Below are 25,457 nucleotides of genomic sequence, written 5' to 3'. Positions count from 1 at the left end.
TCGATGACGTTTCAAAATGAAACAAAGTCGTTCATGTCGAACAACATACCAGTAGCGGGCGCTGCAGGCCAGTTTTCAAAAGGTAATTGAAAACAGTGGCATAACCAAGTGGTGATTGGAGGGGGATAGGGGGAAAAAATAGCAACAAAAGCAAGCAAAAAAGAACATAACATACAATAGAAACGAAAGGACCTGTGTTAAGAAGACAATAATAAACAACCCAACTTTAAAACGGAAGGGCCTCACATACCGGATGTGACAAAACAGCTAAATGACTCCGAGTGGAGGGTATTATTTTCAATAAGAGTCAACAGTGTGTTTTTTTATCATTATCTTCAAAACAGAAAGTCATAGTAAACCGCTGCTGGGTTATGCAACCTGCTACTGGTAGAAGTGGTGACATGAACGTCATCATCGAAAGGATCACCCAAGAGACCATTATTTTGGCTCAAGGATGAGTTTTGGTTCAAATTTCTTTCGAAAAATTGCCAATCTGATTGTGGCTTATCATAAGAGTCCAGAGGAATGAACATTGGGTTGGTCAAGTTGGACAAATATTCGTCAACGTTAAGACCTGATTCCAAATTGGTGGTGGATAAAGAATCGGCGTTAGAGATTGGGGAGCCACGGGACTCGCCACTAAATGTGGAAGAAGCGCTGGACATATAATCGGTAGTGATATCAAGGGTGCTGCCAACAAAACCTTCGGTTGAAGATTCATTGGTATTTTTAAAAGGAGAAGTGTAATCATTGTGTTTGATTAACGGAGTAGACAAAGGAGAAGTCGGGATTGGGGATTCGATCTCTTGAGCCTTGGTTTTTTTAGTCTTTTTAGACTTAGTTTTGGTCACTGAGTTAGTGGATTTCTTGCCGGTGGATTCGGCAGTGATGGTAGTTTCTGTTGGAGTGACGGTAGATTCTTCAGGAGCTGGAGAAGCGCTACGGGAATGTTGAGCGGAAACTGGATCACTAACCATGGTGATGTCATCGGCAAGCAAAGAGGAAGCGCCGGTGGCGGAAGGTGATAAAGCGGCAGGGGTCGATGGGTCGGAAGACGACTTACCAACGGCGTCGCCAAAGAAAGCTTGGTTCAAATCAATGTCAGGGATTGGGGATTCTGATAAGATCGACAAGTCCAAATCCGAAGATTCGGAGTCGCCGCCCAATTCTTTGAATTTGGATAACAATTTTTCTGATAATTCAATCAACTTTGCTTCCTTTGATTTGTACAAGTTGATATTGGATTCCAATTTGTGAACTGAGGCTTCGAGGAATTCGACATGTTTTCTCTTTTTCTCTCTGGAGGCGTGGGCAGCACGACGGTTACGAAGAATTCTTTCGATACGACGTTGTTCTTTTTCTTCTTGAGTTTTGGCTCTCTTTCTTGGAGGCAAAGTGGAGGTGATATTTGGTAAATCGCTCATGTTTTGATTTGGGTGATTGATTTGAAAATACGAAGTGAAAATTTTAAAGTGATGATGTTGTTGTGGGATATCCAAGAACCAGTGGGGTGTAAGAGTGGAAGAAGAAGAAGAAGAAGAATTAAATTGGAAAGAAGAGAAAATGAAATAGTGAAGACGAAGTGAAACAAAAGGAAGAAAAGAAAAAACAAAAGGAGACGGGAGAATATGAATCAGTGGTGAGAAGTGAAGGGTCGAGATGGGATCGATGGGGCAGTAAAAAAATTAATTAACCTGACAAAATTATTAATGGCGGCGTGAGAAGAGGTTTAAATAGTTGGAAGAAGGAGGAGGGGGGAGGGGGGGCATTTTTTTTTGATTTGTATGCATCAACCATTATTAGTGTGTGATCTGATCTTTTAGCCCTTGGGTGGTGGAGTGGGAGCTACTGGCTAGTGCCCAAGGTCGCTCGCACCTGGGGGGGTTCCGCTGCGGTCCGCTGCAGCTGCTTGTTTCGTCCTGTCCCACACCCCGTTGCCTGGGACGGATGGCCGTATATTCCACCGCGAGATACGACCGATATGATGTGATATTGTACTCTCACTCACTACTGCGAAGGTTATAGTATCGGTATATCACGTTGTTGCTTTTGCTGTTGCTGCTGCTGCTGTTGTTGTTATTATTATTATTACTATTACTATTGTATTATCTCTTATTTTATGATTATTTTCAATTATCATTCATAATATCCCTTGGTATCCCACGTCTGTTCCATTCCTGATCTCCAGCGGATAATTACGTTTGGGTATACCCCCTCCTAATAAATTATGCCCCAGGTATGTCTTCGGGCATACTTGACGGGGACCCAGTATGTTGTAGCTACACTTGATCCGACGCACCATTATCTCCCAAGTGCAAGCCTAAAACTAATAGTTGGATAAACAAAACCAACCACACTCACTAGTATTCTTTCAACTGGCATAAGATAATACATAAACTACATTCTCGATATATATCTTTAAAATATCTTTCATCACGGTTATACCTGCACGTTACCAAATCATGGTAACCGTTGCCAGGTATATTATGAGTTTCATCTTTTTTTTTTTTTTTTTCCTATTGTTCTCCATGATTGATTATCGCTCCCTTCGAATTTTCCATGTTTTGGGTTAAATAAAAGAGAGATTAAATTTTTCATGTACCTTTGGAGGGTATGTGGGTCTCTCTACTTAGTGGATATTTCATACACATGTAAGGCTAAATAGGTTGCTAAATCTTCGACCGAGGAAACATAGGTACAGATAAATCATTATTAGACGGAAACTACTCAATAGAGCAGCAATCAAAAATTATGTTTCCGTTACGTTTCTATTGTTACACGATGATACAGAATATTATATCCTATTGAAGTAAAAATCACTGGGAGTAATAATGAAAAAAAAAAAAAAAAAAAAAGGAGGGAAAGGAAGGGATAAACGTTTCTTCTGATAACCACCACTAACCCTACACAAAGAAGTATGAACTTTTTAGTGTGTAATAGAATGCTTGCCGGGTGTGGTTGTTTCTTTTTGTGTAATCCAGCTAATGGAGAATATTGAAATATATTTTGATAGCCTGTATCTATGTCTTTATATAAATACCTAGATTTATATTATAGCATACAATATATTATATATTATATAATATTTAATAAATATATTATATAATATTTAATAAATATAATATAGTATATTAATAAAACATGGCATGTGTGAAATTTTCCCACCTGCCAAAAAAGCTTGATAAGCCCACCCCCTCTACGAAGAGGCTTTGGTACACACGGGGGTCTGGGCCACCGGTGTGCTCGCAACTAGAGAGGGGGTGACATTGGAAAATGCGCCTTTTCTTGTGTCTGAGCATTTCTGTGGGACACCGGTGGGTATCCATATATAATAACACTACGATTTAATTAAGAGAATAATAATAATAATAATAACAACAGTGGCCAATCGGGGGTTGTAATTGTTGCTATGGATGGTATTTCCTATTCTCTCCGTGCCTATCTTGTGTGGTGCACAACACACATATATATATATATGTTGTATGTCCACCTATCAACAGGTATAAAAATAGAAAATCCCAGAAAGAGAAGGGGTGGGCCCCACGTTATCGGCACAGAGGCTATAGTGTGTGTGTGTGTGTGTGTGTGTGTGTGTATGTGGTTACTGGGGGGGAGAGGGGGTGCACTGGATATCATGTGATATGTCACCTGCTGCTGCGGCGCCGGAAGGTGGGAAAAATCGCCTTTTCTCGTTGATCGGCGATGTTTTCTTATCGCAGCATTTATTATCTATCTCTCTATCTGCCTCACTTCCAGCCAGTCAGGTCTTGGTAAATGGAGTATCTATCAATCCAAATGTAGCAAAAGTATGTAGATACAAAGCGCCCGACCCTTATGCACTGATATTCTTCTTGTTCTTCTTCTTTTTCTAATCAACAACTACACACACACACACACACACACACACACACACCCATAGCTAGATCATTGATCGACAGCGGTAGTGTCCAAACAATATTTTCACAATCAACATGCGCTCTCGTAGACTGTCTTTGCCAAAATTTGACCACAATTGTACAAAACTATATGAAACAGAAAAAGTAGAAGCTGTATCAGGTGTAACCAAATTATATACAACATTAAAAGGTCCCATGGAATCAGCTTGGATAAAGCCAATAACTTCATGTATATCTGATTTACCACCCGAAACACTGACGATTGATGAGCATGCAAGGCAATTGTCTGTTTTAAAACTTTCTTAATATTAGCATCAGTATAGTCGGCATCAACACCGAGATAAGCCTTATCATCGACGATATTATTACCCTTCACAGTCTTCAACATTAAAAAAATAACTCTTTGTTTAAACATCAAACTCCCAGAATGTACTCACTCTAGAAAATTCTGCAATGATGTATTGATTTCTATTCCAAATAAGATCGTCATTTTTTCGGCAATAAAACACCATAATTGTTATCAAAAATCTTTGAAATAGACAAAATAATCCGCGAAGCACCTTCAATGTCTTTGGTTTTTCAAAATAGCACTTTGTCCACCCACCATAAGTATATGCCGACTACTCTAGCAAATTCACCACCAACATGAGATATTGAGCCACTCTTCATCATAAGCTTGGAGCTAGAATTAGCACTGGTTTATGGTTTCAGATTCGGAAGTTATCCAACACTAACGAGTCTCAGGCTCAGAAGATTGTTAAATATTGTAAGACTCTTCAACATGATAAGATTAATTAAAAAACACCCCATTTCTCTAGGCTCTTTATCTTCATTGATGACAATATCCCAATCATTGATATAATGAACATTTTCCAAATCATCGACTTCAATTAACTGTTTGTGCTGTTGACTGTACTAAGATGATACCCGTCGGTGCCATAAAAAGGCACAAGGAAAGCAGCCGGCTATATTCGCAGGATACTGGTGGCTTCCGTAGAAGTATATAAAGAGGACTCTGGTCCACTACAAGTAAGTAGTACAGTATGAATAAAAGAAGGGCATCCATTCTTAGTACCAGACTCACTAGTAGCCATTGCATTGACATCTATCTTTATAAAACTTGGGTCTTTTGGAAAAGTTTCTTCTTTCTTGGTTTGGTTGGGAAAATTGACGGAAACATAACAGTTCTTTGCGGCGATCAAAAATATAGTTATCAACTCACACATAGGTCCCTCGCTTGTACCGTTAGATGCTTTTTTTTTTTTTTTTCACTTTTGAATAAACCAACTTTCTAACAAGAAATTCATCTACGCAATGATATATAACATGGTTTTATTGACACATAAAATAGAAGAATCACCATAACAATGAACTAAGGGGAACAAGAAAAACAGTCCACTACCATTTTACTCTTAACCCCTCTCTCCGGTCAATTATCTTCTGATACTAATGAGCATTCATATCAGACATTTATATCAAATATGAAGAAGAAAAAAAAAAAATCAATTTCATTTCTTCTATTATTTATATGGACATTTTTCTTTTTTCTACAGTCCCCTTCTCACAAAGCTTTTTCGGATCAAAAAAAGATGGGGACATCTAAATCATCATCTTCACAAAAGCTTAATAAACTTATATTTAGATCTGTAAATTATTATTATTAACGAGTTTTAAAGATTGGTGATCATCCTCCGAAAAAGCAAAATTAAATTAACAAGATGTATTTTAAAATGAGAGAAATTGTCAATCTTGTAACTTGAGAGTTCTACAAGTTTCTCCGCACAATTAATTATACATAAGGATACTTAGGTTAATCTCCCACAGACTACAAGTAAGTATTTACCTTTCATTTACAAAAAAAGGAACTCTTTTCCCATTGGTGTATAGAGGATCAGTTGGCTTGTTTAAATAAATATTCCAGAAGATATTGAGGTTTCCTATTTTGAATTAATCAAGAAGCACGTCAGATATTGGAAAATTTATGTAATCTTCATAAGATTGTTAATACAAGTTTTTTTTTTTTTTCTTTTTGTAAATCTAATTGTTAATAGTTTCTTTTTTCTTCGAATTATTTTTCACACCCAAATGATTAGAAAGTCTTCGGATTATTTTACAAATACTCTACTACTAATTACATGCCGATTTATCGATGTTGAGAAAAATCATGCATAAGTCATCCCATCCGTCACGGAGAAAGAAAATTTTTTCTCACAAAAATAATCTTATAAGGCATCGAGCATCGACGGATCTTTTTTTTTTTTTTTTTCCCCTTTTTCCTTTTTCCGGTTAGGGTTTCTTAGTTATCAAGCCTAGAAATAGCTCCTCAGCTCTTTGACAGTCTAACTGTACTGTCTTCCTCTCTCATCTCTTTGCCGAACTCTTCAGTTATACTTAACACCCCGCCCTCACCATGTCTGGACGTACTATTCTTGCTAGCACCATTGCTAAACTTTACACCGAGGAAATCACTGCCAAAGTGAAGCAACTCCAAAAAGTCCCAAAACTCGTGGGGTTCCTCGGAAATGATGACCCGGCTGCCAAAATGTACGCCAAATGGACTGGTAAAACTTGTGAGTCTTTGGGGTTCCACTATGAGCTTCGTGAAGTTGAAAAAGAAGACCTCGAAGAAGCCATCATCGGGGCAAATAAAGATGCCGCCGTCAACGGTATCATGGTTTACTTCCCGGTTTTCAACAATGGCCAAGACCAATACTTGCAACAAGTGGTTCTGCGTAACAAGGACGTTGAAGGGTTGAATCACAAGTACATCCAAAATATGTACCACAATGTCAGATACTTGGATATCGAGGAAGCCAAGGCTGCTGGTACCGAACCTCAAATTAAATCCATTTTGCCTTGTACCCCATTGGCAATTGTCAAGATCTTGGAGTATCTTAAGGTCTACAACTCTTTGTTGCCTTACGGTAACAGATTGTACGGGAAGAATGTGGTTATTGTGAACCGTTCTGAAGTGGTTGGCAGACCTCTTGCTGCCTTGTTGGCCAATGATGGTGCCACCGTTTACTCTGTGGATATCAAGAATACCCAAATTTTCACCAGAGGTGAAGGTATCAAGATGACCAGACATCACTCTGTCGACACCGACATTTCTCTCGAAGAAGCCGCCAAGAATGCCGATGTTATCATCACTGGTGTGCCATCTGCAAACTACAAGTTCCCAACTGAATATGTCAAATCAGGTGCCGTGTGTATCAACTTCTCTAGTGAAAAAAATTTCGATCCTTCAGTTAAGGAAAAGGCTTCTTTGTATGTTCCTTCAATTGGTAAGGTTACTATTATGATGTTGTTGAGAAACTTGTTGCGTTTGATTGATAACCAAATTAATATCGAGGAAAAGAAAAATGCTACCTCATAAATTAAAAAAAAAAAAGAGAGAAAGGCTATTTGAAATAATTGTCTAAACGTTTTTTTTTTTTTTTATTTTTTATATTTTTTTTTATATTTTTTTTTATTTTTTTTTTTTTTTTTTTATTGTATATATACTTCGTGATTGTCTATATTCATTCTTTTTTTCGTTTGTCTGAAAATCTACATTGATCTTTTTTTTCCTTTCTTAAAAAACGATTCTCCAAAATATTTTCATTACTAAATAATTATATTATACAAATGTAACCCAATCAAACCTTTTGTTTCTTCTGGGCAGGTTCATAGTCTTCCACCACTTCATCATTAGCATACTCATATTCTTGGTCATCAAAATCTTCTCCAACTTGGTCGAATCTAGATTTAAGACCCTTCATCTTACGGGTTTGTAATTCACCCAAGTCTTGTTTACCAACATGGATAGTACCAACCTTGTCACCCATACCATCAGTTTCAATGTTCTTCTTGGTCTTGGTTTCCAATTGCTTAGGCTTCTTCATGGCTTCCTTTTCTAATTCTGGGCTTGGTTGTTCAACTCTACCAATGGTGAAATCAAATCTTGGTCCAATTTCCTCCAATTCGATTCTTGGCAACTTTTGGCCACTTCTATAGGATTTCAACTTGTAAACTCTGAAGTACACGCTTGGCAAAGCCTTGCCTTCTTCCACTTCTGCGGCAGTCAACGTTATCACGTATTGTAGACCAGCAACGTCTTGCAAGTCGGTGGTTTGACCTCTGAAAAAGTCCAAAAACAACGACTTTACGTGTTTAAAAGTTGGATGGCTGTCAAACACTGGACCGTTGAATACAAACATTGGTTTCAACCCGAGCTGAAATGTGGTTTTGCGGAAATCTATGAGTAATTTATGGTTTTTCTGGATACGCAATTCGATCATATCGTAAATCTTGTAACCGAAAGTTCTGATGAAAGTCAAGTTATTTGGTCTTTTCTTATTACTGCTGCTGAAAACAATCAATGAGCAGTCATTTTTTTCCGAAAAGAATTCGAGAGGAGAAGCGTCTTCAAACGGTTTAATGTCATTTTTCTTTTGGAAACGCTTGATATCTGGCTTCTTGAAAGCAGAAAGATCGCACATGGCATCATGGAGGAGTCTAGTCCCGGTAGAACCTTGAATGAAAAGAGCAGTCTTCACATTTTCCACAAGTTTGGATTCTTTCTTTTCAAGGGCTCTTTTAGCACGAGCATTCTTTGGATTACTGAGAGAAAAAAAAAGTTAGTAACGAAACAAAACCCCAGGCGAAAATTACAATTATAGTGAAATAATTATCCATCGTCAGACTTTTCCAAATGGAAATTATCAATAGCCAACAAACCACACATACGTTTTAATCATCTTGTTTGTAAAAGTGTTGATTTTTCACTGTTTGATAGATAGAAATCATCATAGAAAATTTTTTTTTTTTTTTTTTTTTTTAGTTTTCCGATGCCCGCTACCCGCACGCACTTTTTTTTTTTTTGGTTACGCAGCCCCAAGGAGAATATGAAAGAGGCCAAAAAAATAATAAACAAAAAGTGTGAATTTTTATTGAAGTTTTCGTATTAGTGGAAAAAGGGTCTTTTGTTAATAGAAGAAGCAGTGGCAGCCAATATTTATACATATTACCTTGGCAATGGATTCCCAGTCTATTTTTAACCAGGCTCTGTTTCGCTTTGCAGCTCGTCAAAATGTGTCGACTCCCGCTACTACTCAGCCAAACGGTGGTGCTGCAGAAGACAGTACCATGACATCCATCGATGATGATAGCAGTTTCCAAAGCAGAAAAGACACCACTTTTTCTCAGAAACAAGGTGAACCGCCCCAAGAGATCAATATCCAAGCGCCTTCCAACCTGATAGAGTTGACCCGCAATGATCAGTATCGTGTATCTAAACTAAAAGCACTCCCAAAAATTCTTGCCGAAGAAGAATGTGATGGATTACATGGTTATATTGACCAGTATTCTAAATATGCGTGTGTTTCGTCAAGTGGCTCTGTGGATATTTGGAACTATGCCTCTACAGACCCTACTCCAATCACTTATACCATTGACTCTGATGAGACTTTGCAAAAAAATAGCAACAATATCCTTCCAGTATTGGTTCTTCCATCTCCTGGAATCAAAGAGCCTGGCTTAGTTTCAATAGATACGGTTACCGGGGATATCAAATACTACGAATACGTTTTCAGCGACTCTTCTGTGAGTATGATCTATCAAAAGGATAATGTCAGCAAGAGAATCTCTTTATATGCTGGCGAAGTCATTACAATGTATGAAAATATCGAGCCTGTTGGGATTGTCATTGCCACTTCCCATGGACGAGTCATATTGATTTCCCTTAGAGACTCAGCAGGAAAACCAAATATCCAAATCAGTAATATCATTCTGTCGTCGTTCTTGCCATTTTTCAGATCAAAAGACCAAATCGTTTCGATAAAGGGCGGTAAGGATTTGGGTCATGGGACGAAATCGCTATCAATTATCACTGATAGTGGGTTATTTACGTTGTGGAGTGTGGCCCGTGATGGTCAAGCCATTAAGATTTATGAGACTTCGGTGACCGATCAATTATTGGGAGAAATAAAGGATTTGTACGAAAATGACAACATTACTATTTTGGATAGTCATCCACTATCAACTGATACCGATGATGAGCAAGAAGCCTATTTGGTGTTGACTTCTGTCGAGAATGGCGCTAATGAAACTTGTTATATATTATTTACCATGGTGAGAAATGGCGATGAGTTGATGGTATTTTCTGCCTATAGATTGACCCGCTACACCAAACCATACCAGAATTCTGTCCCAAAGTTGTATTTGCCTAAACCTGAGATGACCGCGTTTATTGTGTTTGAAGACGCAATTGTCCTTGTCGAAGTCACTCAAAAGCTTGAGCACTCGTTGGTGACCAACAGAAAGTGGGAAGATGTCGTATTATTCAGATCTGGGGTCAAAATCATCGGCACCGGTTTTGAAGATTATAGTTATGAAGATGGGGTATTTACCAATTTGCCCTCTGTAATAGTAGTTTCTAAAAAAGCTGGGGTATTAAAAATTGAAAGATGCATCAGTTCAGATGATTTGAAAGATACTCAACAATCGTTTACTTCTACTTCATTCACAAAATCTAAAATTGAACAAGCGGTTTTTTACGGATACACCGATAACAATCCTTTATTATTTAATGTTCCAGAAAACACCATTATCGAAGAGTCAGAAATCGAGCAAGCAATTATTAGTGTTGGTGACGAATTAGTGGGATCAAAATCCGCGTACTTGCCTCCAAGACTATCGTCTTTGGCAGGCCATTTGGAATTGAGATTATTAAAATTGAAAAATTTGGCAGAATACGTTGCTGTCAATTTCATTCATGAGATCACCACAAATACTAAAATGAAGGTTATTAGTGATTTGGAGAAAATCAATGCCGCCTATAAGATTTGGTCAGTTCTTGAACTGTACTATTATGCCCCAGAAGGGAAACAGATCATTGAATTTTTCTGCAACAGTATAAAGGATACCATTGGAGGTGAATCTGCTGTTGAAAAACAAATCATTGAGAATTTTTTCTATTATCACGTTGATAAAATGGGTCAGTTTTTGAGCCAGATTACCACGCGGTTATTAGAAAGTTTCAATCAGTCTAATTATTCGGTAGCGGTTTTATTAGTCATCAAGAGTATCAAAGAGGGAGCTATCGATGTCGAAACTGATATCAAGAACTTATTCCAAATGACCAGTCTGGAAATTGGCACCGAAATTCCATGGATTCTTGAAGGTGATTTATGTTTTAAACTCAATGATTTGCATCATAGCTATCATGAAGCGGCGGCAGAATTTGCTAATAGCTCAAATACTGCCGAGGTCGCTAATCATTTGGTATCGTTGGTGTCGACGCTTTTTTTCTCTTTCAATCAAGGATTGGCGTTCTACACCGCTAAGTCTTTGACCAAGGCTACCAGGGAAGAAATACAAAGGTATAAGTCTGTTTATGAAAGCAATCGTGGTATTTGGATCAGCTCATTGACAGAGTTTAACGAAATGAATGCCGCGTTGCAATTGGCGGAAAATTTCGAGGATTTGCTTTCTTTAGTGAGAATTTGTGATGGTGAAAAAGATCGGGTATTATCTAATGGACTAGATGATACATTTGTGAAGGAGCGCTTGGATTCTTATTTTGAAAAGTTTGGTTACAGATTTGCGGAAACTTTGTACAATTATTACGTTCTCAATGGTAAATTACAAGAATTGTTGTTGGGATTTCCAAAATACAATAGCCTATTGAAAAGGTTTTTAAGCTCTGGTAATCACGGAAGAATCTCTTGGATTAGAAACATTTTGGATGGTGAATATTTTGATAGTGCTTATGATTTGTACACCATTGCCAATAAAGCTGATGATTTGGTGAGTAATAAGAAATTACAGTTAAGCGTTGCCAAGCTTAGTGTTTTGGCCCAAGATGAAGATCAATATAATCCAAACAGTGATGATATCTTGGCGGATATTGAGACTGGGTTGACGGTTTTGGATATCCAAGAAAACTTGTATAATCAAGTATCTGGTCTCGTTCACTTTGAGGATGATTCGGATTTAGTTACAGAAACTGACAGAGTTTTGGCTTTATTGACCAGCTATTTACAAAAAAGAAGTCCAATTGTGAATTTTTTGAATTTAAGAAAGCATTTGTCTAAATTATTATCGAACAAATCGGTTCCAGCAACCGAGTTGATTGATTTATACACATTGCTAGATACTAAAACTCCGGAAATGAAGATGAATTTTTATCAGGCTTTGAAGTTGGTGGGAACTGGATTTTTGAGTTATTCGGAGAAGAATATTAGCGAGATTTTGATTTGGAGACGGGCAATATTGGCTGATGATTGGAAAGAAATTGGCAATTCTGTCAATAGAACTCCGGTGTTCATCAAAGAAAAGATGGAAAATAGTGCGTTATGCATCACATTGTTGCAATGTTTCCAGGATGATCTATTTGCCACAAATAACAATAATCGTAAAATAAGGTTACCAGATCTTGAATATTTGACCCAACCAATTCCTCAAGAAGAGGTTGCCAAAAGATATGGCAAGAATTTAAACCAAGCAAGTCTTGCAAGCTTGACCGAGCAATTGGACAAGGAAGTGCAATTGATAAAAGATATCATGGCCAGCTTTGACTTTGAGAATTATGTGAAGGGGATTATCGGTACAGCGCAAACCAATTCTGGATCAAAAGAGGTTGTAAATTATCAAACTCTTGAGCTTGCTTGATGGCTTTTTTTTTTGTATACTGGAAAATTTAATTATTAATAGAAAAAAAAATGACGTTATTTTTTTTTCTTCTTTTATGGGATTATGTAGTTTCCTCCTCACCGTTCATCCTATTGCTATTATTATTATTATCATCATCATCATTATCTTTTTGGATTTCTTTAGGTAGATCTGAATTATCACCAGCTGTTGCTATCTCTTCATTCTCGATTAGTACACGAACCGCACCTTCAGTCAACGGCAACTTACCCAGGTTCCGGTAATCCTCGTCTGAATAATTAGCAAGACTCAAAGTGGCCATGGATATCACCCGTTTCACATCATTCCAATTCGATAATACGATTTTCACTGCCTCTGTACCTTCATTAATCTTTTCAAATCGGTCCACGATCGATTCTAATCTATGCTTGAGCTGTTCCACCGAATAAGAGACTTGCTGCAACGCCATCAATTCACGCTCTTTTTGAATTTTTGATAATCTGATATTCGTCCCGTCCATTGATATTTTTTCTTCTTCTTATCGCTGGTATGATTTGGTTTAATAGTTTCAATTACAGGTTTCATTAAATATCTAGTGATTTTTTGTTTTGATTCGCGGGAAAGCCTCATCGTTTTTTTTTTTTTTTTGTTTTCATTTTGGGAAAGCGATTACCCTGCTTTAAATAGCCAAACAAACACACACACAAACACACAAACGACCACCATCTGGGCCATGTTAATCTTTGCACGCAGTTTTGGAACAGTATGAGTATCCATTGAATGGAGGGGAGGGATTCCCCACTGACCTGATATATTTCAATGATAATTTATTTGAATGTGCTTATCATTGTGGTGTCAAAAAAGAAAAAAAGGTGGTGTCTACCGGGTAAATACCGTCAAAATCATTCATGCACAAAATAGAAAAATAAACAAACAAAAAACAATTTTTAGCTGTAGCTTTGTGTGTTTTGTTGATGGATATCTATCATCGCAAGGGTCGGGGCACTACTATTATAGAATATTAATAATAATAATAATAATAATAATAACAACACAATTGTACTCGTCTCCACACAAATAATTTTTCCCCAATAGTATACAATAATGATATGGACGGCTTGAATCACAGATATCAACAACAAGAGCAGCACCAGCCACAGCACCAACAACCACATCAACATCAAACTTATAAGGATCTAGCACGCAATAACTACGCGTTGGCAAAGAGAACTTCTTTTATGATGACAAAAATTGCCAAACTCGAGAAAAAAGTCGGCGAGCTTCTTGCCGAAAACCTCCAACTTCGGCGGAGGAGTATCAATGATTTGCAGAACCGTAAAGCTTGGTTCGAGGATAAGTTGATGGGTATTGAGAATTGTGTTAACCAGAAGTTTCAAGATATCAATTTGATGTTCCAAGAAATAAGGAAACAAGAAGGCCTATCGCCGCCGATGGAGATCAATAAGAAATTGGCGGGGTTCGATGATGATCTGCGATCCTCGGGAAGCACCAGTATTAGTACAATGAACAAAAAGAAAAAATCAATAAGAAGACAATCAATTTACATCTCTTCAGACAGAAAATATGGAGAGATGGCTCCAGCTAAGAGTGTCAACCATGAAGAAGAAGAAGAAGAAGAAGAAGAAGAAGAAGAAATTGATGACGATGGAGCTTCTTTCCGAACCATAAATAAAGCTAAAGACAGCACCGGGTCTCACTGGGATTCAGAAATATTAGGAGGGGATACCGTCATGGTGAATGAGAAGGAGATTACTGGTAATACTGGAGATGAAATAACGAATGAGTCAACACAATTACATGTGGAAATCCAGGAGGACGCAAACATGTTGCTGCTGGGCGAAGTTGGTGAAGATGATGATAATTCAACAGCAGCAGAGAACAATGATGATAAAGAACCTCAAAACCGAGAAGACGACATACGGCTGATGGTGCAGATTAATGGTCCTCCCCAACATATTAAATCATCTGACCAGCCAATGAAAGCAGCAAGAGTTTATGAGATATCTTCTGATAGTAGTAGTGAAGAGGTACAACGAGCTCAAAAGACAATAGTGTCGGTGAGTGATGAATCATCCGAAGGCGATAACACAAGTCATAACATTCTGGAATTCGACTCTCTATTAAAACCAGGAAATCATAATCACAGGAGATTTTCAAATGAATTCATCCTGAGAAGATCAAGCCATCGGTTTAGTGATTTAAAGAAAGCTGCACAGAACAATTCACACTCTAATGATGTGCTCCTTGAAGATAACGCCTATAATAATAATAATAGTGTCACTGAAGACAACATAAAGCAAGTATCATCAAAAGTACGGAATAACCCAGCTAAAAATCTGGCTATTGGAGATCTGAATGACACTAGTCTGATTATTGCACCACAGAGACGAACTAGGGGCAAGGCTGTCAATTACGCGTTGCCATCCTTGAAGTCCAAAATGAGAAGGCCTGGATCAAAAGACGGCCGGGTTTCAAAGCAAAAGACCAACAAGAAGCGAAAAAGTGATGCAAAGAGGCAGCCACTCAAGCAAATCTCCACTAATGAAAACAAGGTCAATAACTCCAAATCAAAAGATAAAGTGCCAATAATCTGATTACAGAATGCTTCAATTAATGCTATATGTAATGTAATATAGAAAGAAGGAAGTAAAAAAAAAAAAAAAGTAAATACAAATAAACCAATAATAAAACCTAATGAGAGAACAAACATTAAATATATTTATTTTATACATTTTGGTATCACCATTTAAACAATAAAATTTTTTCCCCTCTCTCATCGTTTGTCATACCTTTTCATTTCTTATAATATAATTTTTGCATAAGAGAACTGTGTTCTCTTAATTCCTTATTTCTATTTCTACCGTGCTCAACGTAAGCCATATCTTCACCACCAGCATGACTTGCCAAAGAACCAGCGGTTCTTTTTGCCTTATTTCTTCTTTTCTTAGCGGCATTTGCGGATCTGCCAATAACGTCATCGGCATCGTCACCTTCTTCAAGGTTTGCCAACTCTTCATTTTTCAATAAGATATCCTGTAATAATTCCCTTCTTTCTTTTGCTGATGAGTACGCCAAGTTTGGAAGACTTTCCATCCCATTCAAGTGAGTGATAACTTTGAAAGCGTAACCTTGATCAACTAAGAATGCTTGCCTTTTTGTAGAGTAATACATTTCTTGGGTATCCTTTGAAACAAGCGAGTAGAAAAACGCATTGAAACCTTCATCGTTTCTTCTTTTGGCTCTCAAGATTCTTCCCAATCTCTGGGCTTCTTGTCTACGAGAACCATAATGCGACGAGATTTGGATCAAACAGGTGGCCTCGGGTAAATCAATCGAGGTGTCACCGACTTTCGAAAGAAAAATTGTGTTAACGTTTTCATTCAATTGGAAATTTTTCAAGATATCCAAACGTTCGTGTTGTGGGGTATCCCCGCAAATGAAATGCTTTTCCAACTTCAATGCGTATTCCCTTAAAGCATAAACGTTATCTGAAAACACAATGATTTTGTCCCCTCGTTTTTCATGGTAATGGATCAAGAATTGACAAGCTTGGAATTTCGTTGGGTTCATGACGTACAACAACATCTTCTTTCTGGCGTTTTGTCGTAAATATTCTTGATAAAATTCACTGGTCATCGGACACCACACTTCGGCACACTGGACTTTGGCAATGTGACCCTTTTGCGCCAAATCCATCCAGTTGGCTTCATATAATTTCGGACCGATTAAAAAGTTTAAATCGCCAATCTTGTTATCTTCACGAACCAACGTCGCCGTCAACCCTAGCTTGGCGTGAGCCTTGATTGTGGTGATCACCCTTCTAAACATTTCCGCCGGCACCACATGAACCTCATCTAAAATGATGAACCCCCATTCTCTAGAAGTTAAAAAGTCCATGACCTTTTGTGATTGATGTGACCGGTTTCTAGTATTCGCCACCATCGAATACGTCGACACCACTAGCCCGGCATCACCTTTAAAAATTTCTTTAGAGTCCGAGGTGAACACCGAGACGTTATCAGGGTGGATTGTGCACCATTGTAAGAATTGATCTCTCCATTGAACCGCGGACACCGACGAGGTACACAATACTACCACGGATTTCTTAATGGTACAGGCCGCAGTGATACCCACCAAGGTTTTACCGGCACCACAAGGTAAAACAATGATACCGGATCTTGCTCTACCATTCCCAAACATCTTACTCAAAGATTTCTCTTGGTACGGTCTAACTTTTGTCGACGCCTTCAAACCAATATCCAAGTTTGCATTGATGGAATCATTTCTAAAATCGTATTCTTCCAACACTGGATAATCGATATCTAAACATCTTCTTTTTACGTCTTCCACCGATTCAACCGCGATTTCGAAAGAGTGAACCTTATCAAAATCATCATCATTATCATCGTCCTGTTCATCTTCAATCCCATTACCGGCATCCTTAGTTTCACCAACCACAGAATTAAGAAGCCTCTCATTTGGATCATTAGATGATGAAGGGTTATTATTCTGTCCATTAGTGGTCGTCAGGGCATTCTGCGATTGTTCTGAGTCCCCATTCTTGATGGAATCTTTAGAATCAATTTTCAATTTACCAATAATCGGATCTTGTAATAACATTCGCAAAATATCTGCCTGAGGACTTTCCACAAAATATCTATTATGTTTCAAAACCAACTTCACTTTACCAATAGACTTGGTAGCCGCTCTGATGAAATTGATGATAGAGTCGGCGATCGGGACTTTTGAAAATCGATTCAACACCACAATAATGTCCTCGGTTTCCAACCCCACCGATACTGCAGCATATAGCGAATGAAGGGTAATACGATATTCATGGACATGGGAAGGTCTAGAAACTGGTTCGGCAATGGTGATTAGGAAATCTTGGGCCTGTTCGGCTAGTGGGGAAAAAGATTCAAGAATAATGATGATTTTATCCACTGCCTCGTAAATCCAAATGGGTCTTGAAACATGGTCTGGTCTTAACTTCAAATATGAGAAATCAGTACCGTTGAAGATCTTGGAGACCGCATCAGGTACAAACCCACTTTGTGGCTTTATCTTTTGGAATGATTTTGACACAGCTTTGGCCTTCTTTTGGCGGGGGTTCTTGGTATCATCAGAATCAAACGAAGTGTCTGAAGTGTCTGAAGAAAAGTCAGAATCATTGTGTTCGAGAGAAAGACTTTGTTGAAGCGCACCAGCAACCCTAGCCATTTTGAAAGAAACTGTTGGTAACACTAGATATTACTTTTTTGCTGTGGAGAGAGTGCAATGTTTCTCTAAAGAAATCTCGCAAAGATGATTTCTAATACTAATTTTTGCCTCTATTAATCAAAAATAGAGAAATCCTTCAATTTGCTGTCACGTGCAGGAATCCTCAAGAAATTTTGAATTTTTTTTTTTGGAGGAAAAAAAATCTCTTTGGGGAGGAGAAAAAGAGAAGAGATGAGAACTGTAACAATAAATATTAGCAGGGCTTTTCCATTCAATTTTGTTAGTGTTTGCCGGAAAAATCTTAGCCTAGTATGAGTGTTATTGCTAGGCAGGGCAGGATTTTGCCATTGGCCTATGAGAGTGCTACCAGAACCTCTATTTTGAGACACCATTACAGAAACTATGCAACCCACAAGGAAAACCCAGAAACTGATACTAAAAAAAAAGACACATCTACTGGCCCATCGTTTTTCACCAAGTTGAAGTCAGGATCGACTTTTGCCCTTAGCACGTTGTTGGTTGTTGGTTCATTGGGGCTTACTGGTCTTGGGATTTACGCCATTGGGGCCGAACTTTTTTCATCTTCTGGTGACACAAAGCTTTTCAATAGATCTATCAACTTGATACAGAATAACCTACATTGTCAAAAACTATTGCAGTGTGCCCATGGTGACGAAACGTTGTCAGCACACGGCGAAGACTACACATTGGGCAACAGAAACGGTTGGGGTAATAGAAACAGACAGGTCAACTCGACTAAGACCATTGAAAAGAATACCGGTAATGAGCATTATTATATGAGATACCATGTGGAAAGTTCGAAGAAGCGCGGGACTGTACAAATGGAAGCAGTCAAGGACGCCAACACCAAGAAAACCACGATCCGTTCTTTGATGTTGATTGTCGATAATGAAAGATACTATGTTGTTGCCCCACCAATGAGAAGATCGATACTTCCAATGAGCAGAGGAAGAAACGGAAGCGGGTTCTTGGGAATGAATTGGGGAACTAAAAAGGATTAGATGGTATGGTTGTTGTTGTTGATGATGATGATGATGATGATGATGTGATATTGTTGATTTTGTGATGCTAATGACTGACGAATTCTGTACATAGCGAGTAATAGTGTATCTTGCCACGCTCTTGTTTTTCTGTAAGTGATTATTATCAGTATTACCGGTATTATTCTTATTATTATTATTATTTATGGAGAGGGCGGCCCATGTTGGTGTCCGGGTGCTTGTTCCCCTTCAGCGCCAATTTTTTTTTTTTTTTTGTTTACGCGTTTGGTTGTTGTTGTTGTTGTTGTTGTTATCACAAACAAACAATATAACGCTGATCTGTGGATGCTGTACCGCTACCAGTGGTTAGCAAGATATATATTATATGCCACTGTCTACTCAGCTATGCTCGCCGCAGATGTGGACACTAACAACCCCAAACAACCTCGCGATCACTGATCACCTTCCGGCAGATATCATCAGATGCTTGTGGGTCGTCCAGTCGCTAAACATACGGTTCAACGAGCGCCGAGAAGATCTCTACAATATCATCAATCTACTAAAATCAATCTCCAAGTTCCAGGTGCTCGACACCGATGCGTCACTCGGCAGAACCCGTTCCAGCAATGTTAAAGCACTACTTGAGTCTTTGAGCACCATCAAGATCTTCGAGCTGCAGAAGCTGCTGCTATTACAACAAATCAAACAAATCGACTCTGAGATAAGGATGATCCATCAGGAATCAATAAGAGAATCAGTAAAACTACGATTGTTATTAGATTATGCAAAACGCTTCCTAAACGCATCAAGTTATCAATTGATCCAAATATTGTTTTCGAGGTTTAAAAATCAAGTTGAACTTGAAGAATTCGTCGATGCCTTTACTAATTCTCAGAACTCTAGAGGGATAGGTAGTTTGAAAACTGGATTTGCTAAAGAATACCCAAATGTAACAACTCCGTCAACCTCGAAGCTTAATACACTTCTCAAATCCTCATCTAGTTTACAACAACCTAATGATAGTAACACCATTACAAGATTTTCAGACTACGATGAAGAATTCCGACAGCTCATTAAATCATCATGGGATTCTAGGAAAAATGAGAGGAGGCAATCGGAAAGAGACGGCTTTGTCCGAAAGCAAATTGCTTTGTCAATTATGGCAAAAAATGAAACCTTTGATAGGTGCTTCAACTTAAATGGTTACGAGCAGCCGAAAATGAGATTGGTCATTCGCAACCCAACTCCTACGGACGTCGCATCATCAAATAAGCTCAAATTAAGAGTTGCCAACACCAAATCTAATGTTGAGTCGCTGGCCAGTGACTCTGATTTTGAAACTCTGAAATCACCACCTCCGCTTACCCCAAAACTTAAATTAACCATTAGATCAGGACATCCGCTATCTAAAGATCATCTAATTAATGATTTCCCTGTCTCTAATAATATATCATCTAGGCTTAAAAGAAAAGCTTCCGGGTTGTCGGAGTCAAGCAAACTCAAAATAAATAAAATTGCTGGGAAAAATAAATCCGAAACTTATAGCTCTGCGGGAAGATCACAGGCAAGTGGAAAATCGGGGATTGAACAGGAAGCAGAAGACCAAGAGGAAGTCGACGAAAGTGTTTTTTGTATCTGTCGTAGTGGATCTTCTGGTAAAATGATTGGTTGCGATGATGACCATTGTAAATATGGAGGGTGGTTTCATTACAAATGCCTTAGTATACCTATTAATTTTGAACCCGGGAAAAGAAATAAGTGGTATTGCCCATGGTGCAGAGATAAACATTTATCAAAACAAAAGCCTAGTGTTGATAAACTGGAAAAGAAACCAAGGTTGCCTTCTGGCAAGGTCTCCTCACAAGAAGGTCCACAGTTACGACCAAGATTGGAAGCTACACGTCCTTTGAGAACAAGAAACCGTGAGATTGTTTCTATCGTGGATGATATTGACAGTGTATTGCGTCACAAAAAGAAGGCCAAACCTAGTGACCGCAGCTTGAAGGAGCCATTGGCAGTGATAAAGAACACTGTTGCAAAGTCCAGTACTGATAATCAAACCGAAGTTAAAAAAAAGGTGGTGCAGCATCCAATCACTCCTGTGAAGAGGTCCTTGCGATCCGGTGGTAAGGCATTGGCTAGTCCTGTACTTGAAAGCAAGCCTATTTTGAAAACCCCAGTATTGTCTTCTGGTAAGATAACCAAGGAAGAGGTGCCTTCAAGAAGGACACTAAGATCCGCTGGCAATGTATTAGATGTTGCTGTTCGCTCAGTGGAAGGAAAACCAATGAGGCTGTTAAGATCATCGGGGTCAATTAATGATGGTGTTGGACCGATGGTGCCATTGTCTACCCTTCCAACAAGATCTTTACGTTCTGGAAGAAAGACTGCTATTTCGCCTATGGTCGCGAAACCTTTGTCAAAGTTACGCTCGGCCAAAAAAGTGGTGTCATCATCAAAATCACCAACAAAAGAGGCTGCTGGTGTTCGGAAATTTCCCAACAGAGCAAAAGTGCACCCTTTAATTTCAACCCCAACAAAGACCAAGACACAAACAAAACATCAAGTCAAAACCCCAGTGATCCTGGGATTTGTGGAAACGTTCCTTAATGACGGCTACTTTAGTCCGTTATCTGACATTAACATTTCCGATAATGAGTAATGAAAAATTGTATACTATAAGTTGTTCACTATTATGCCAGTTGTTTTTTTTTTTTAACTATTATTGAATGAATGTTGTAAATTAATGTACTATAAATATGAGGAAGGAAGAAATGTAAAAAAAAAAAAAGAAAAAGAAAAAGACACTTAATTTATTTGTAACAACAACTAAAAATTAATCAGTCCAAAGAAGTTCATCAAAGAAATATAACCAACTCAAACCGATCCAACTTCCCACCACTCCAATTGAACAGTACACACTGATAAACATTAACCTTAGGAACTCTAATCTTCCTAAAGCACCAGCCTTGGTCCCCAACACATCTAATATTCCACACACCACCACCAATGGTAATAATCCCGCAATGTAGATCAAGGTCAATCGATCAAAAAAGAAAATCCTTCTGACTTGCGATGGTCCGGTCTTTGCGACTTCACGGAACGACGCGTAGTAGATCAAGAACCATACAAGGGTATACAATAGTTTCAAAGTCCATAGTTCAGGGGTGAATAATAATGGGAACAACGAGACGTAACCGGACGCCGCGAGCACCACAAAGCTACTAAGGAACCGACGATCACGTACCGCGACGAACGAAAACGGGACGATCACCAACATGATGGCCTTTTCATGGACGTGCCAGCCAAACAAAAACGAGGCAAATCCACAAAGGGTCAACGACCCTAAAAACCTCGCGTAGCTTGGGTTGCAAGCGAGGGGGAAAACCGCGAGGATCTGGTAGAAAAGGGTGAGTGAAAAAGTGGTGCGTGGGGAGATATCTGGCAACACCGTGAATAATACGTCTTGGACTAAACCTTTGGTATTGGAGGTGACGATGATTTTGGAGGTGATCACGTCGCGAGCAAACTGCGGGAATCCGAATTTCACCATGAGGTTGGCGAACCCTGGGAGGTGGAGGGCGAGTTGTGACAATATTCTATCGGAAAACGAGTATAATGCCCAAATGTTAGGGGCCCAATATGCATGGGTCAACCCTCGGGAGAATGGGAAAAGACGGGTCAAGAGCTGGGGAAGTTGATTTTCTGGATACCCAAATGGAACAAATGCCACGGCAAAAATCATAATCACTAGTGATCCAAGTTTCAACAAGTTTCCCCAATTGATAATTTTCCAAATGGGGACCGGTTTATACTTGGCAGAAGCTGCTTTGAGCCCCAAGATCTCGAGAATCTCCATAAGTGAAATATTGTGATTCGGTAAATTTAAACAATAACCTCTGAGTAAAAACACAAAATACGCCGGGGCCAAATAAAGAAAGATATGCTTGAAGCATAGTGCCACGGCAAACAACCCTCCACATAGGAGATAGTACTGTTGTTTTGCGGCGACAATCGAACCGACAATCAAGCCAAATAAGAACCCATTGTATTGGAAATGAATATGATCGATGATCAAGAAACCTGGGGAAAGCGCAATACTGCTTGCCACCACAAACCCTCCTTTACGGGCCTTATCTGATTCACAAGTGTTTATATACCATTGTAACATCGCAAACAATAAGATTTCCGAGACGATCACCGTCAATCGCTGGTAAAACACCGTGGGTAAAGAGTATTCCCCTACTTCCACGATATCGAGACATCCATCGTCTTTCACCAATTGCGGCACGAATTGTGACAATACCCATTCGAAATACGCAAAGAATGGAGGGTAATCTAGAGTCCATTGGGATGTGGCTTCATAGTACCATTTATTCATGGGAAGACCATTGGTTATCGCGAGCCAATTCCTATGGACGTCAAAATCGGTCGAATGATAAGTGGTGAATAATAGTAGTTTGAGGAAGAATCCCGCGACCCAGATGTTCCATAGTGAATAATTATGTGGTTTCTGCGTGGGCTGTTGGGCCTTGACACTCATTTTTTTTTATTCTATCTTTCTCTCTCTATGTATATAGATATATTATCCTATGAAATTAGGAATCAGTATGCATATAATATATAGAGAGCGAGGGGTGGAACTTTTTTTTTTTTTTTTTTTTTTTGATGATGTGCAACGTACGCTGTAATTTAGGGAATATGCCGGTTTGGAGCGCGCATCAACACCACCCACGACTTACAATAATATGTCATGAAACACCAATTTGCCAGGGCAATAAATATATATTATGAATTGATTATCCTCTACTATTGGTTCTTTTTATCATCCTTGGACTTTTTTTGGTTCTTGGTGGCTGTAAAACCGTTCACAGCCTTTCTTAACAAGTATAATAAACTTGACACCACCACCACCAACGTCGCAACCTGGATGATGAAGAAGTCTTCTTTTTTACCTCTTGGAATAGTGAAATTATCTTGGAAGCTCGCATTATCAGAAATATCGCTGACGTTGGCGACAAAATGATAGAACACCGTGTTATCGGTGAAGATTCCTTCCATTGATACTCCAAGTTTAGTATCCAATGGGTTTTTGTAAATTAGGTCATTATCGTATTGATTTTTAATATTCTCCGCCTCATTGGCCTTGATTAACCCTTCGTCTACTAAGCTGTCGAGACGATGTTCCGAAAGTTCGCATGCCCAAAACACGTCGGGTTTGGCAATCGATCCGTTATAATATGGGGTAGTGTCCACCGATTGATACCGGGAATGCAATTTCAATGAGTAGAGTGTAGCATCATCATCATCATCATCATCATCATCATTTACCAAAGGTTGTAATTCTCCATTAATATCAAATTGATCTGGATCGCGAGGTTGCACCTTTACCCGCAATAACGCATCACTACCCCATTCAGGAGTTTTGTACAGTGGGGCTTCAAGATCGGTGGCCCCCCAGACCCCAACAAGCTCCACATCACCATTATCCGAGGTGAACTCATTACGATCGAGGAAAAGGGTATTTGGAAGACGATAGTAACTGAAAAGTTCACAATCAAACATCTTTGGGTTCATTGGCGGCTCGAGCGCGAGTTTCCCTGAGGTAGTGTTTCTCTTGATGGAATCCTGCTTGTTGCCGGCGATGGTCACTTGGTGTTGTGGGTGTAAACCAATAGGAGTTTGAAATTTCAGGGAATACACCAAATGACCGCCGCTGGGATCCAAAGTTATGTGGCGTGGCAGGACGTAGAACATGGTTTTCTGGGCCACGAGGGTATCGTCATCTTCGGAATTGAAGAGTGGGGTACCGTCATGATTGAATTTTGGTTCGAGTTTCGATGGGAGTTGGGCACTGATGCCGAAAAGATTGAGATCATTAAGTGTGGATGCCCGGTGGTCGATTTCGAACATTCCAATTTCACGGGTTAGCCTTTCGTTGTTGTCAACTTTGTGGATTGTTGTCGATGGCACATTCTGTAAAGCACCAGTATTCCAGTATAATGTGATGGTAAGATCACGAAGATCATCGGCGCCTTTGTTCGAAGAGGAAAGTTTATTATTGAATTCGAGCGATAGAGATGAAAGATGTTTGAGCAAACTTGAGTAATCCGCTTTGCAAGTTTCCTTATGCTCTGATGAAATCTCCGCAGAACAAATAAGTTCTTCTAAGAAACTAGCAAGTTTTGGAGGAAGTTGGCTGGTAGAGTGGTAATCATTATTGAAATAGTTCCATGACATTGGGTTCCTGATGAATTGGGATGCTTCAATGCCATAATCATTGATATTCCCAATGACATCCATAAGGTCGGTTAAAAGGGTATCACCAGTAGCCCCTTGGATTGGCTTAGCAAACACCGAGTATCCAGGTTCGACGTATTTTGACAATGCGTTATTCAAGTTTTTTAAATCCTGATTACGTTGTTCCAATTGTTTTGCCACTAACGAATTATTGAAAACCCCCCATTGAATAGCAAACTCGGCAATGTTGTCGAATTTCGTGGTATCTTCGATAAATAACGACGCGAATTTGTCGAATGGGAACAGGAATTTATCCTGACGTTGGTAATCTCCCTTAGGTAATACCCATTTAGCTCTGGAAAGGTGGAGAGAGTCAAGATCGGTGTTGTCCACTTTGTTGGATGATATCACGGTGATTCTATGCTTTATTGGGCCTGACATTATTGCG

General features: G+C 39.0%; 11 protein-coding genes across 11 annotated transcripts; 5 read left to right on the top strand and 6 right to left on the bottom strand. All coding sequences in view use genetic code 12, as the record gives it.

The window, feature by feature from the left end:
* Positions 1–335: 335 nt before the first annotated feature.
* DASC09_011900 (bZIP transcription factor) lies at positions 336–1,424 on the bottom strand (the record flags this gene model as incomplete). Its single annotated transcript, XM_064994793.1, has 1 exon — positions 336–1,424. One exon carries the CDS (start codon positions 1,422–1,424, stop codon positions 336–338), a length of 1,089 nt encoding a protein of 362 aa, XP_064850865.1.
* A 4,882-nt stretch (positions 1,425–6,306) lies between these two features.
* Positions 6,307–7,272, top strand: MTD1 (methylenetetrahydrofolate dehydrogenase (NAD(+)); the record flags this gene model as incomplete). Its single annotated transcript, XM_064994792.1, has 1 exon — positions 6,307–7,272. The coding sequence occupies one exon, from the start codon at positions 6,307–6,309 to the stop codon at positions 7,270–7,272; it is 966 nt and encodes a 321-aa protein (XP_064850864.1).
* Positions 7,273–7,534: 262 nt separating this feature from the next.
* Positions 7,535–8,635, bottom strand: RPF2 (rRNA-binding ribosome biosynthesis protein RPF2; the record flags this gene model as incomplete). The annotated part of the gene is made up of 2 exons (XM_064994791.1): positions 7,535–8,498; positions 8,625–8,635. 2 exons carry the CDS (start codon positions 8,633–8,635, stop codon positions 7,535–7,537), a joined length of 975 nt encoding a protein of 324 aa, XP_064850863.1.
* A 277-nt stretch (positions 8,636–8,912) lies between these two features.
* NUP133 (Nup133p) lies at positions 8,913–12,548 on the top strand (the record flags this gene model as incomplete). Its single annotated transcript, XM_064994790.1, has 1 exon — positions 8,913–12,548. The coding sequence occupies one exon, from the start codon at positions 8,913–8,915 to the stop codon at positions 12,546–12,548; it is 3,636 nt and encodes a 1,211-aa protein (XP_064850862.1).
* Positions 12,549–12,630: 82 nt separating this feature from the next.
* On the bottom strand, positions 12,631–13,047 carry DAD2 (Dad2p; the record flags this gene model as incomplete). The annotated part of the gene is made up of 1 exon (XM_064994789.1): positions 12,631–13,047. One exon carries the CDS (start codon positions 13,045–13,047, stop codon positions 12,631–12,633), a length of 417 nt encoding a protein of 138 aa, XP_064850861.1.
* A 589-nt stretch (positions 13,048–13,636) lies between these two features.
* On the top strand, positions 13,637–15,142 carry SGO1 (Sgo1p; the record flags this gene model as incomplete). Its single annotated transcript, XM_064994788.1, has 1 exon — positions 13,637–15,142. The coding sequence occupies one exon, from the start codon at positions 13,637–13,639 to the stop codon at positions 15,140–15,142; it is 1,506 nt and encodes a 501-aa protein (XP_064850860.1).
* A 199-nt stretch (positions 15,143–15,341) lies between these two features.
* On the bottom strand, positions 15,342–17,768 carry SSL2 (TFIIH/NER complex ATPase/helicase subunit SSL2; the record flags this gene model as incomplete). The annotated part of the gene is made up of 1 exon (XM_064994787.1): positions 15,342–17,768. One exon carries the CDS (start codon positions 17,766–17,768, stop codon positions 15,342–15,344), a length of 2,427 nt encoding a protein of 808 aa, XP_064850859.1.
* Positions 17,769–18,079: 311 nt separating this feature from the next.
* On the top strand, positions 18,080–18,790 carry TIM21 (Tim21p; the record flags this gene model as incomplete). The annotated part of the gene is made up of 1 exon (XM_064994786.1): positions 18,080–18,790. The coding sequence occupies one exon, from the start codon at positions 18,080–18,082 to the stop codon at positions 18,788–18,790; it is 711 nt and encodes a 236-aa protein (XP_064850858.1).
* Positions 18,791–19,154: 364 nt separating this feature from the next.
* YNG1 (Yng1p) lies at positions 19,155–21,431 on the top strand (the record flags this gene model as incomplete). The annotated part of the gene is made up of 1 exon (XM_064994785.1): positions 19,155–21,431. One exon carries the CDS (start codon positions 19,155–19,157, stop codon positions 21,429–21,431), a length of 2,277 nt encoding a protein of 758 aa, XP_064850857.1.
* Positions 21,432–21,605: 174 nt separating this feature from the next.
* On the bottom strand, positions 21,606–23,312 carry ALG8 (dolichyl-P-Glc:Glc1Man(9)GlcNAc(2)-PP-dolichol alpha-1,3-glucosyltransferase; the record flags this gene model as incomplete). The annotated part of the gene is made up of 1 exon (XM_064994784.1): positions 21,606–23,312. One exon carries the CDS (start codon positions 23,310–23,312, stop codon positions 21,606–21,608), a length of 1,707 nt encoding a protein of 568 aa, XP_064850856.1.
* Positions 23,313–23,578: 266 nt separating this feature from the next.
* On the bottom strand, positions 23,579–25,450 carry DASC09_011800 (PIG-X/PBN1 family protein; the record flags this gene model as incomplete). The annotated part of the gene is made up of 1 exon (XM_064994783.1): positions 23,579–25,450. The coding sequence occupies one exon, from the start codon at positions 25,448–25,450 to the stop codon at positions 23,579–23,581; it is 1,872 nt and encodes a 623-aa protein (XP_064850855.1).
* Positions 25,451–25,457: the final 7 nt, after the last annotated feature.

This window comes from Saccharomycopsis crataegensis, assembly GCF_037102585.1.
Source record: "Saccharomycopsis crataegensis DNA, jcf7180000000073, whole genome shotgun sequence".
In the NCBI taxonomy this organism is placed as follows: Eukaryota; Fungi; Ascomycota; class Saccharomycetes; order Ascoideales; family Saccharomycopsidaceae; genus Saccharomycopsis; species Saccharomycopsis crataegensis.
This window is presented reverse-complemented; position numbering and strand designations above follow the sequence as displayed.